This window comes from Cryptomeria japonica, chromosome 6 (genome assembly GCF_030272615.1).
Source record: "Cryptomeria japonica chromosome 6, Sugi_1.0, whole genome shotgun sequence".
In the NCBI taxonomy this organism is placed as follows: domain Eukaryota; kingdom Viridiplantae; phylum Streptophyta; class Pinopsida; order Cupressales; family Cupressaceae; genus Cryptomeria; species Cryptomeria japonica.
The window spans coordinates 739,409-753,423 of NC_081410.1; the positions used below are offsets into that span (position 1 = coordinate 739,409).

Sequence of the window (14,015 nt, forward strand, 5' to 3'; positions counted from 1 at the left end):
TAAATATTGCTGCTTTTGTTGATTTTGTAGAAGATATCATTAGACAATTACTTCTGCATGATGACTTTTGCAGGAATGTGAGCTTCTTGGACGAGTATAGTGAGAACACTCAACTTGCACACTAATAGACCCCAAACACACTAATAGACCCCAAACACACTAATGGATCTCCAAGCTACCAGGATTCGAGCAATACATAAAAGATATACTCAAAGCTGATAAATGATAATCGTCAATTGCTCCTTTCCATCATAGTAAAGTGGAGATTAGTTCAAGTACATAATAGGATCAGGCTACAGCATTGTTGTCAGCCTTTAGAAATAGCCTGCAAGGTTTGCATATTCTGCTATGTGCATCTTTACTTAAATATCACAATTTTCAACAGTCAAACCATAATTTTGTATCTCATCCTTATGAAAGAATGGTAGATAATTGTCCTATTTTTATTGACTTTGTTTTATGTTAGATAATATTGCTTAAAACTTTCTCACTGTTGTAAATCCAGTTTCCTTAGTCACAAGGCTTTATACTGGATTATTCACGGAAAAGTGGGATCCAGTTACCAAGCAAGTCACACAAAACAGAGATCTGATCTTCAATGAAAAGGTAGTGGCAAATTTACAAGAATAAGGCATATCAGCCAAGGAGTATATTCCATTAGAAGACATCACAAATGGGAGTGATATGTTCAAACAAAAGGAGATTGTAGATCAAGCACAAGTTCAGCCCTCAAATTTCCATGATAATGAAGAGCAGGATCATCCCACTGGTACTCATGAAGAGGGTACTCCACAGGAATTGATTCCTCAGGTTAGAAGATCTACTATATAGCGTCAGCCTTAAACAAGATATATAGAATTCCTTCAACACTTTTACTTCCGATGAATCTTTGTAATGTCCCTAAATTTAAAATGCCCAAATTCTGCCCTAATTCTTAAATGTGTAATGTCCCTTTTTAAGGAATGCCCTAGTTTGACCCTGAACTACTGTTCTCAATCAATAAGGGAGGGTTTAAAAAGAGAATACATTTATCTTTTAAGGGGAAAAACCTGCAACAAGTTAGGAAACAACTTACAACTATAGTACATTAAGTAAATAACAATTACAAATTAAACTATAAATTAGAGAGATTGAAAACACAAATCAAAATTTGCAATTCGACTGTAAGATTACTTAAGGCAAAATAAGAAATCCTAACCATAGTAAGCTTAGGATAAGTGACTTGGTAGGGTGTCCTAGCGATCCTCTATCCTAGGTCCAAAGGCAGTGCACCTTCGCCCCCCTTTGGCCTCATGTGGCATATGCCATACATATGAGGTGGCATACCTAGCGAGGCATCCTTATAACCGTTCCCCTCAATCACATCACTTCTCCTACTCACATGATTAGATATGCATAGTTCGACCCCTCACAATAGTAAAAAGGATAAGCACTTCTCTCAATAGGGTGCCCAGAAAGTCTAACCCTCCTAAGCCCAAAAGCAGAGCACCTTCGCCCCCCTATGGCCTCATTGGGACTCCTTGGTCACATACCATGAGGTGGCGTGCTTAGAGGTGACCCCAACACCTTTTCCCTGCTGATAACCTCTCCACTTTCTATCATTGCTACAAGGCATTCAGATTTTAAGCAAAATTATTACTAAAAAGGATAAGCACTTCTCTCAATAGGGTGCCCAGAAAGTCTAACCCTCCTAAGCCCAAAAGCAGAGCACCTTTGCCCCCCTTTGGCCCCATAGGGACTCCTTGGTCACATACCATGAGGTGGCGTGCTTAGAGGTGACCCCAACACCTTTCCCCTGCTGATAACCTCTCCACTTTCTATCATTGCTACAATGCATTCAGATTATAAGCAAAATTATATAAGTCTCAGTCAATTACAGAATGTCCATAATCAGATCCATGCTCAGAACATGTATAAACAGTATTATCAGCAGCATATAATTTGACATAAATATGCAGAAGCAGATACATACAGTGACATTATGCAATTGAATATTTGTAAGCAGCAGTCTATTAATTCTGGGAAGTGCAGATATAAACATGATTACTGTGCATCATACCACCAAGCAGAATGTGTAATCGCACAACTAGAGTTAATATTGCGGTAGCTTTTCAGTCTAACCTCCGATGGTTGAATGATTGATATATAATTGATTGATTGAATGAATTCCTTTGATTGTATAATTTCAGGTATTGGTGAGTGATAATGTAATGAAGGCTGGTTTGATATATTGGTGAATGATGATTAAATGAATGTTGATATGATAGAATGATTTGCTGATTGATTGTTGCTTGATTTGAATGATTGGAATGAGGATTGATAAGTGATCATTGAATAATTGGAATGATCTCTTTTATACTTCATTGGTAAAAGGGTCACGACCTTTCACAAGACTTGGGTCAACCCCCCTTAATTAGAATTGGGTCACCACCCTTCATTGCTACCTTTTAAAATAATATATTCTTTCCCAATTGTTCTCTCTTCCTCCCCTCCTCAAATGGGACCTTCTTCCCTTTATATCTTCTATTGTGAGGGAGAAGTCACACCCCTTCAACATGCCTGCCCTTTGAAAGAGTCACAACCTTTCACAATCACCACCCTTCCAAAGGGTCACAACCTTTCACAATCATCACCATTTGAAAGAGTCACAACCTTTCATAATTTCTGTCCTCCTTTGGAAGAGTCACTTCCTTATTTACTTCCCATTCCTTCTTTCTTAATCATGCTCCCTTCATTCTTTTCTCCGCCCCCCTCTCAAATGAGGTTCTCTTCTCCCTTTCATTTTACACCTTTTGACCATTCATTAACTTAGTTAAATTTTAATTATATTTAATTTTATATTTTAATTTAAATGTTATTTTTATTCTTTTGTATTTTAATTTTATGATATATATAATCCTATTTCAAAGTGGGGACATTACAATCTTAACCCATTATCTTTGAAGAAGCGTGTGTAGTAAAAAAAAAAAAAAAAAATAGTGGATAGAGGCCATGAGAGATGAGATGGCATCTTTGATGGACAATCACAAATGGGATTTAGTTCCTCTTCCACTTAACAAGAAACATTGGAAAACAAATCGATACATAGGTTAAAGGAAGAAGAAAGTGGGAAAAAGAGATACAGAGTCAGATTGATGGCCAAAGGTTATGGTCAGTAGAAGGGCATTGATTTTGAAAAGATTTTTTCACCAGTTATAAATCTGACCTCTATTACAGAAATATTGGGTTTAGTGAATGTTCATGATCTAGAATTGGAACAGCTTGATGTCAAAACAGTTTTTTTACACAGTGCCATGGAGGAAGAGTTGTACATGAGACAACTAGAAGGCTTTGAGGAAAAACGTATAGGGGTTCTAGTTTGCAGATTAAAACAAAGCTTGTGTAGGTTGAATCAAGCTCTATGGCAATGGTATTTAAAAATTGTATCATTTATGGCAGAGAAAATTTTCTCTAGATAATCTGACCATTGTATTATTAAATGTTAAAAAATGGTGAATTTGTATTGTTGTTATTGTATGTTGATGATATGCTAGTGGTAGGAACTAGCATGGCTGTAATCAGCAAGTTAAAACAACAATTGCCTAAGAAATTTTCGATGAAGGCTTTGGGTGCTGCAAGGTAAATCCTTGGGACTGATGTGTTCAAACAAGAGGAGATTGTTAATCATTAAAACAAAGCTTGTGTAGGTTGAAACAAGCTCTATGGCAATGGTATTTAAAAATTGTATCATTTATGGCAGAGAAAATTTTCTCTAGAGAATCTGACCATTGTATTATTAAATGTTAAAAAATGGTGAATTTGTATTGTTGTTATTGTATGTTGATGATATGCTAGTGATAGGAACTAGCATGGCTGTAATCAGCAAGTTAAAACAACAATTGCCTAAGAAATTTTCGATGAAGGCTTTGGGTGCTGCAAGGTAAATCCTTGGGACTGATGTGTTCAAACAAAAGGAGATTGTTAATCAACCACAGATGCAACCACAAGTTCAACCCCAAAATTTCCATGATAATGAAGAGTAAGATCATCCCACTGGTATTCATGAAGAGGGTACTCCACAGGAATTGATTCCTCGTGTTAGAAGATCTACTAGATAGTCTCAGCCTTCAACAAGGTATATAGATTTCCTTCAACATTTATTACATTCTGATAAATTTGAACCTATTACGTTTGAAGAAGCATGTGTAGAAAAAAAAGCAAAACGTGGATAGAGGCCTTGAGAGATGAGATGGGATCTCTGATAAACAATGACAAATGGGATTTAGTTCCTCTTCCACCCAACAAAAAAACTTAGGAAAACAAATGGGTATATAAGTTATAGGAAGTAGGTGGTGGGAAAAAGAGATGCAGGGTCAGATTGGTGGTCAAAGGTTATGCTCAGTAGAAGGGCATTGATTTTGAAAAGAACTTTTCGCCAGTTGTAAAACTGACCTCTATTACAGCAATATTGGATTTAGTAGCTGTTCATGATCTAGAATTGGAGCAGCTTGATGTCAAAAAAGCTTTTTTACATGGTGCCTTGGAGGAAGAGTTGTACATGACACAACTTAGAAGGCTTTGAGGAAAAAGTAAAACGTAAAGAGGTTCTAGTTTGCAGATTATAACAAAGTTTGTGTGGGTTGAAACAAGCTCCAAAGCAATGGTATTTAAAAATTGTATCATTTATGACAGAAAAGTTTCTCAAGGACCATTGTATTATAAAATGTTAAAAAATGGTGAATTTGTATTGTTGTTATTGTATCTTGATCATATGCTAGTGATAGGAACTAGCATGGCTGTAATCAACAAGTTAAAACAACAATTGACTAAGAAATTTTCAATGAAGGCTTTGGATGTTGAAAGGTAAATCCTTGGAATGACAATTATAAGAGATAGGAAGAAAAGGGAAATAAAACTATCAGACAAAAAATACATTGAAAAGGTACTGAATAGGTTTAACGTGAAGGATGCTAAGGCAGTGAGCACTCCATCAGCAGATCATTTCAAATTATCTTGTGAGATGTCTCCTAAGACACTTGAAAAAAAAGAATTCATGGCAAGAGAGCCTTACTCCTCTGCAGTTGGGAGCCTTATGTATGTGATGCTTTGCGCAAAACCAAACATTATCCAAGTAGTGGGAGTGGTCAATAGGTATACGAGCAATTGATGAAATATTCATTGACAAGCAGTGAAATGGATTCTGAGATATCTAAAGGGCACATCAAATCATGTATTGAGGTTTAAAGGAGCAGATGCACAATTTCAAGGATATGTCAACTCAAACTTGGCTGGTGACTTATAGATCAAAGGAGATCTACAACAAGGTATGTGTTCACAGTTGCAAGAGAAAAAGTCAGCAGGATTTCTAGGTTGCAAAAGGTGGTGGCTTTTTCACTACTGAAGCAAAATATATTGCAATCATCAAAGGAGCTAAGGAGATGTTGTGGTTGCATCAATTATTATCTAAATTGGGCAGTAAACAACAAGACTTCATATTGTACAGTGACAGCAAAAGTGCAATTCATTTGGCAAAAAATGCAGCTTTTCATTCAAGAACGAAGCCCATAGAGCTTCAATATCACATTATTTTAAGAGTCCTTGAATAAAGTAAGCTAAAGTCGGAGAAGATACATACTAGCCTAAATGCTATAAGTGCAATTAATAAGGTCGTTCATAAGAGAACCTGGAGTTTTGCAAGCTTCTCTTGGACTGGTAAAAATGTGACAAAAAGCCTTTGAAAGCTGATGACATCTCTGAGTATGGTTATTCCAAGCATGGATCAGACTTCAAGTGGGAAAAAATTCGGATGTAAAGTCCAACGCTCACCTCCAAACAATTCAGCTTCAGACCTTTCATTTTCCGTTTCCTTCAAACACAAAGCATGAAACGAATTGTTTTTTGGGCACTTCATCTTTATTTGGCAAGTCTTATTTAAAATCGGTGTTGGATGGTTAGTCCGTATGAATGAGTAATGAGCATTTTCAGAGATACTGCACTGTATTATTCTATAACGCTGCAATTATCTGATGCAAGGAGAAACCCACTTTGCCGTGCATGTAGACATTTTGGCGAGCCACATAAAATTTCTTCTGTTTCTGTGTGTGCAATCCTGTGTCTTGTTTATATCTCTGCAGATTTCTGGTGTACATTTACCTGTTTTAATTTAACATTAATTTTCCTCCCATTTAAGAAATTCTCCATCTGGCTTTCCTCATTTTGTCTATTCAATTCATCTCATGCTAAGAAGTGCAGCAGATAAAGTGCTGATAAATTCTTCTGCTGAGACGAAAATACTTCACAAGCATGTCATGAATCGTAACCCTCAAACTTCCCAAACATGCCTTGGTGAAGAAAGGCAGAGAACTCTAAATTGCAAAGCAGAACTAAGTTTTCTATTATGTTGGAAAGAAAATGCCAGTACTTATTCAAAAATCCAAGAATGTATCTCAGATTTCATTGATTGTGTCATTTGATACTCAACTTTTAAACATCTTTCAAATTTCTAAAGTCCTCTGTAAAAGTTTGAAGCAATAAATTCTATAGAAAAATAGTAATCTTAGAACAAATTACCTCATTAACCTTCTATTAAATCTTTTCGCCAGACAAGGCAATATATTCTTTCTCCATAAAAGAATTGAGGCACAAAACGAACATAGAACTTGACATACTAATTCCTTAATACAGTGACTAAAAATATTTTGAAAGCCTTGACAGATTTAAGTGAAAGACTAAGAAACTTTGAACTTTGATAAACATAAAAATCTTACAGATCATTATAAATATCCAAGCACCCCAAAACTATTTGGAGAAGAGGATAGGTTGAATTTCTTCATCAAGTACTTAGATGATATAAATGGGTAAAAACAAACATCTAGAAGTCCTCTAAAATTTCAAATGATTGAAAAATTGAAGTCAAAGTCCATTCAAAAAAAGTATTGAACCCGTCAAGTTGTAAAAAAATCGATTGATAAGCGGTCTGTTGAGAAAGAATGAAAGGAAGCAACAAGGATTTCTAGTTATTAAAAAACAAAAAGAGATGGCATTTACCATAGTCAGCAAAGAGAGCAAGGCTGATTTTAAAGGATTAGCTCAAAGACACATTTACAAAGTACCAAAGGCTTAGCTGGTAGACCTTTACTTGATGGGTAGTTTCTTGAGCAAAAAATATAACCCTAAAATCCCAAAAGTCAATGATGAGATTCACCCCAGGAGATGGCCAATGGTGAAACCCTCAAAAATATCTTCTAAAGTATGGAGATGAACTTATGAAGAAGATCAGATGCAGCCTAGAATCTTTTGCCTCTTGCAGATCTCATTTTGTCCTCTGTCATTAATAATAAAGCATTTTACAGGAAGCACATATTTACAAGTAATTTGCCAAATAGATACGGTACGTACCATGCATACAGATATAGAACAGCAAAATTTGTAAAACATAAACGGCCTTCAAAATCATTAAATTGAAACGATTTTGATTTGGGTTGAAATATAACAGAATTTCACATCAATATAACGTAATTTCCTTAAACCTCTCGTTTTATATAGTCATTGCTATAAATCTTCCAAAAAATATGCTTACCACACAAACCCAGAAAACCCTAAAATCACTTGGCCATCATCCTATCGATAAATTCCTCATAAGATATATTACCTTCAGAATCGACCTTAATCTCCCGTATCCATTCATCAAATTCAGAGGGCTCGAGCTTCTCTCCAACGCTGGTGAGGATATGACGGAGTTCGGTGACAGAAAGCATCCCTGTGCCATCTTTGTCAAGCACCTTAAAAGCGTCTCTAAGCTGCGTGTGAAAGTTGCCCCCCTTCATGTTGCGTCGCATCACATCTACAAAACGAGGGAAATCGATGGTGCTGCCAATCTGTTCACGTTTAATTATATCCTGAAGATCCGCCTGGGTTGGATTTTCGCCTAGAGAACGCATTACGGTGCCCAACTCGGCTACAGTGATGCAGCCATCCCGATCGGTATCGAACAGGCTGAACGCCTCACGCATTGAAGCTGTCTGCTCATCATTCAGATCCTTCACCATTTTCAGATACTCTGCGACAAACGGCTTTCGCTTAGCTTATTGGTATAAGCAGAGAACTCAAGCTAACTTTTCCCACTTTAGTTGAACATAAACCATCTTTTATTGTTCTCTCCTTCCTTCGTCACTTTTTAAATTGTACTCAATCCATGAATAGGCCCATAAACCATCTTTTATTCTTTCTCTCTTTCCTTCATTTTTTTTTATTCTTTTTTATTAGGGAAAAAGCATATAAATTTGCACTCCAACAAGGCACAAGAGTTAGGCTGATGGCAAGATATGCTTTGGGTGATATGTATTGGAAGGTAGGCAAAAGTTGGAAGAAACAAAGGTTATCTTTGTTAGGAGTAATTATTTAGAATACAATTGAGTTGATTTTGAAATGTGGAAAAAAACTAAATATGAACATATGCAACTTATGATTTAAACTTAGAAGCTATGCAAAATGTTTTTGTAATACAAAATATTTTTACGATGTATGAGAATGATTAACTTAGGATATTGATTGCATTGAGTAGATTCCTTTTGTGCTATATTCAAAAATATGATCATCAATAACGGTAGTGATTGATGTCCCTAAGAATGTTGTAGTATGAGTACAATAGAAGATGATTTGTGTGTAACAGTATGGCCAAACAAGTAGGAGTAGCTTGATTGATTCCTTTGTGTTGTCTCGCGTACTCACATTACACCAATATGTCCATGGATCAATTGCAATTTTAAATATGTTGTTTGGCAAGCTATGTTCCTCGACTATGACTGTCCAACTATAATAACATGAGTCATTGACTAAAGCCAAAAATAGATCAACTAAACAACAAGCTATGTTCATTGACTATGATTGCCCAACCATAATAATCTGAGTCATTAGCTGAAGCCAAAAATATCAACTCTTAACATGATATATTGCAGTTCAAGAAGACTTATGCATCTTTACTTTTGGTAGCTGCCTCAGAAAATATTTTGCACACACCAATAGTTGAATTAAGATATTATTATTAAAATGACATACATCATATTTGGTTGCATTTATTTGCTTTCAATTTGCAATTATTGAATCCTTAGCAAGTCCTATGTCAGTTTCTATATAGCATAAATGTTTGTATAAGAGTAAATCAACAGTTGAGACCCTCCTCATAAGCCCTTTAGGATCCTTCATTGTGAATAGATTTGATTTTGATCATTGATATGTCTTCTTTGTTAGAATCGAGGTTATTAGCTAAATAGGCCTAGGGGTTAATGTTGAGGTTTGGTTAGGATTAAGTTAAGGGTTATGGTTAGAAATTGAATCAAGGTTAGCATTAGGTTTAGGGCTAGAATTAGGTTTGAGGGTTGAGATATGATTAGGGTTATGATCGAGATTATTATCACTATTAGGATTCTAGATAGAACCATAACCTTATTTATAATCCTAGATAGAACCATAATAATCCTAAATGGTATATATTATTTCATATACATTAGATTGAGGATTGTAATTCTATTCATAAAAGATGGTAATCTACATATTATTCAATTTTTAACATATTATTTATTAAATGTAATTATAAATCATTTAAGTTAAAAATAAATTTAAAATATTTAAATAAGACGATAAACATAATTCAAATCTTCTAAATATTTTTTTACAAGAAAAATAAAATCTTAAATTTCTATAATATATATATTTAATAAATAATGTATAACAGAATGGGGGATGCAGTTTCGCTAGGGGCTAAGAGCAGTTTTGCCTGCATGTTTGGGTGTTGCCACGATTGCCCGAGGAAGTGCTAGTGATGTCTTTTGAAGATGATTTTCTTGTTTTTCAGTTAGGTCGTATTCTATAAGAAGTGTCGTTAGGTCCTATTCTATAAGAAGTGTCGTTAGGTCCTATTCTATAAGAAGTGTCGTTAGTTCCTATTCTATAAGAAGTGCAGTGTTTGTTTTGAAAAGGGTTCGGAACTTTTAGTTTACTAAGAAAGATATAGACAAGTTTTCTAGGCAGGAATTTAGCCTCTAATCTATTATTGTATTTCTAAAATAGTATAATCGAACTGTGCCCATGGCCTCAAAGATTAGCTTATTCGGTGTGCATTGATAGCTTTTTGTGCATCTTCAAAATTTCAGCTTAGCTTTAGTAATATATGCTTAAGATTCTACTGATTAAATCATGTACTTATACTCTTTATCTAGTAGATGCATGGTGTATGTTGTTTTATGTTAAAAAAATCTTTGGATGTATTTTGCTTAGTGTTCAAGGCATGTAGATTGTTGAATGGGCCTCAGAATGACATGCATAAATTTAAATTCTCTGTGCTCTTAATTTGACAAAAAAAATTATTCAACGCATTGCTTTAGAATAGTTTTATTTTTTAACTTTTCTTTCTTCCCCATTATTCCCTGTAATGAACAAAGAGCCGACTTTTAAAATCCCAGATGTTACTCAGTGAAAACACGTGTGTCTCCCATCACTAAGTTTCCCATAAGGTTGTTTTCCTAGGAGCAATTTCAGTGATCAACAGTTATTTTTCTGGCATGCTCGATGGGACTGAAATTCTCTTAGCTTAAGTGGGTGTATGAGCCATATACCAGTTACTAGGAGCCAAACTGCATCAAATCCAAGTTTATTGTTACCACCTCTAGTAGCAGTCCAAGCAGTAACAGGAGGAGGAATACGAATCCCGGTCCAGGCAGTCCCTATACCAATGGCAACCCAACCTCCTAGAAATTTTGTTACTTGGAATAATGGAAGCCCTCTTATTCCACCTACTCCCCCCGCTCAGTGGGACGTTATCCCGACCTTCGTGTTAAAATCATTGCCGAAATTCACCGAAGAGGATTTTAAAACCCCTAGGGAACACTTACAAGATGTAGTTGGTGTATGCACTGTGCATAACATCACACAAAAAAATGTGGCATTAAGATTGCTTGCAGTTTCTTTTAAAGGAAAGGCCCAAGATTGATACTATTGATGATTCTAGCTGAGGTTGGATCCTTCTAAGACCGACTCATAAATATGCTAGTAGTCTACGACTTAGAATATTTAATATATGCGATCCGTGTTTGGGATAACCTAATGAAGAGGTGCTTCATTAAATGTAAATATAAAGTATAAATCATATTTACTTATTTGTATAGGGTCAACTTGTGAAAGTTCGCCACCCCCACCCTATGTAAAGTTGCCTTGATTAAAAGGAGGTTGACCCTTGGTGAAAGGGCGCCTACCTTGTTGTATAAATAAAAGATGATTCTCTCCTCATAATATATCAATCACAAGCAAGGATAATTCATAGCAAGGCAGCAGATCATGTTAAGAGAAAATTGTGGATTATCTACAACAACTTGACTTTGTGCAAGAGGCAAATTTATCTATTGTGCTTTAAGGAGTGAAGCGATCCTTATAGGCATTTGTTCTTGGCCACTGTAACAACATTATTGCTATTCATATTTGATATATAAAGGAGACATTCATTGTTGGGTTTTTCTCCCTCAAGTTGGGGGGTTTTCCCAGGATAATCTGATGTGTTCATTGTCTTATGTGTTTTTCTGATTGCTCTTAATTTTGATCATAAAAAAATCAACAGATACAGATCTCTAATGCTAAATTCAATAGGCGACTGGGACCAGTTGGGAGACCATTTCTTTGAATGCTTTACTGAAAAAGGAGATAGATCTTCTCTGTTGCAGCAACTGATAACAATAAAAAAGGTTGCTCCTGAGGAGGCTATAATCGACTTCAACTCTATATTCTAGAAGACCTGGCAAAGAATACCCATATCTGCTCGCCCTCTTGCAGATATGGCTTTTGTGTTTTAGCTAAAAGCTTTCAATTCCAACATACCTATTATGATTCAGTCTTTAGGCATCAACACTCTTTCGGATGCCTATGAGTTGGCAGTCTAACCACAAAGCAACTTAATCGATGCAGGGAAGCTCCCTCCAAGACCGCCCATGCTGGTATTTCTCGATTTAACGAGTCAGGCACCTGAACCATCATCCCCGAGCACACCTGCCCTATAATCCATATACATGTACCCAAATAGCCAGCAAGCAAGCACTTCCACTCCTTCTTCCCTAGCTGCAGAAGTAAACAATATGAAGAATTTGCTCAAAACTTTTTCAAATGAAATTATCAACCTTAAGGGGCAACAAGCATCGCTCTTTAGGCCCCCTTTTCAAAACTACCAAGGTGGGAGACCCCCTTATTAGCAAAATCAATATCAAGGTGTTGCGAGAGCTAATAAAGGTTAGGCGAACAACCAACTTGTACCTGTACCGACCCCTTTGCAAGCCATACTTCCCAATCACAACAAGGAGTTGGCTTCTGGCCATAATAATCTAGTGGATGGCACCAATTATTGGTGTTTTTCGTGCAATGATGCTCATATGCCATGAAATTGCCCAAGAGAAAACTTGCAGCAAAAAGTGGTTGTTCAAAGGAGCCAGGGAATGATCCCCCATGTTGGAGTATATGCTTCCCCAGGGATGGATAATGTTGCACTTATAGCCCAAATGCAGGGCATGTCTATGGAACAAGAGGTTGAGATCACCCCAGATCACGCTCTCTTTTCATGGATGGAGGGAGAAGAAATTGTTCTTACAAACGATGCTTCTACATCATCTCCAAAGATGCCTCAAATGCAATTCGACTATAACCTCCTCTCCAAGCATCGGTTTATGGGAGAACCTGTGATACACCAACCAAAAGCAAGTGTAGAGAAGCCTGCAAAATAGCCCGTTGTGGTTTCCAATTCTCAAAAATCTCATGATTTCATACCTTACAAGGCTAGGGACTCAAAAGCTCTTGCTCCTACAATTCTTGATGTAGTGGAACAATTGAAGAAAGCTCCTGCAAATGTATCCCTATGAGATATCCTCGCCATTCTAGAGCATTGAAAATGCCTACGAGAGGCGCTTGGTGAAGCGGAAAAGCTTTTGGCTAGTTCGATCAAAAATATATCGTGCACAAACTGCAACGAACTAGATTTGGGAGATCAGTCACGAATGTCAATGGTGCTTACCAATGAAAGCCTTGACGTTGTTGCTAGTGTGAAAGAAGGTAAGCCAAAACACAATCCTTTCTTTTTAACACTTATCATTGGGAATAAGTTACTTCACAACTCCATGATTGATTCTGGTGCTAGCACCACTATTATGCCCAAGCAAATAGCAGAGGTTTTGAAGTTAGAATATGAGCCCCTGAATAAGGGGGTTATGTAGCTTGATGGTAATAGGGTCCAGACTTTGGATATAATAAAAATCCTTTTGCTCACATGATTTGCTTGTCCTAGTATCACCGTAACCCAAGAGGTAGCAATCATTGATATTCCCCCTGTTTTCAGCCTTTGTCTATCCATAGATTTCACTGCAAAAATAGGAGGATATCTCTCTTTAGATTGGTCTCATCTTATCCTCAGAACCAAGCACAGGGCTAAGTTGAAAATATTGTCTAAGCCTCTACATTCAGAGCATATAGCTGATGAAGCTATGATTAATTTTTAAGCTACCCATACATCCATTTCAGGGATTGAAAGGAGGTGTGTAGAATTGTTAGAAGATGAAGATATAACTGAAAAATCGATCTCCAGACCAAGGAATTTTTCTAAATGAATTCATAGATGCAGATCCCTATGGGAACTATCATGCAACAAGAATTGGGACATATGTGATCTTTGATGAGGACCAAACAATTCCTAAAGTGTCAAAAGATCCAGAAGATAGAGAGAAGCAAAAGGAAGATCTAACCTCCAAGCTCTGGACCTTGCACTTTGATGGAGCAAGATGTTAAAATGGATTCAGAGTGGGCATTGTCTAACTTCTCCTTGCAGAGAATAGACTCTAAGGTCTTTCCACTTCCAATTTTATTGTTCTAACAATGAAGTAGGGTATGAAGGCTTAGTTCATGGTTTGAGTCTTGCAGAGCGTCTAGGAGTCAAGCAGCTAAGAGTCTTGGGAGATTCAGAGTTAATAATTCATCAGGCTCGAGAAATATCAGTTGTAAAGCATGTCCGC

General features: G+C 36.5%; 1 protein-coding gene across 1 annotated transcript; it reads right to left on the reverse strand.

Annotated features, from left to right (window-relative positions):
• Positions 1 to 7,431: 7,431 nt before the first annotated feature.
• LOC131029409 (probable calcium-binding protein CML13) lies at positions 7,432 to 8,152 on the reverse strand. The gene has a single exon (XM_057959883.1). The coding sequence runs from the start codon at positions 8,025 to 8,027 to the stop codon at positions 7,584 to 7,586; it is 444 nt and encodes a 147-aa protein (XP_057815866.1). The 5' UTR covers positions 8,028 to 8,152; the 3' UTR covers positions 7,432 to 7,583.
• Positions 8,153 to 14,015: the final 5,863 nt, after the last annotated feature.

Excerpts from the sequence above, each read along its gene's own strand:
- LOC131029409 (XM_057959883.1), bottom strand. The coding sequence starts at position 8,027 with ATGGTGAAGGATCTGAATGATGAGCAGACAGCTTCAATGCGTGAGGCG.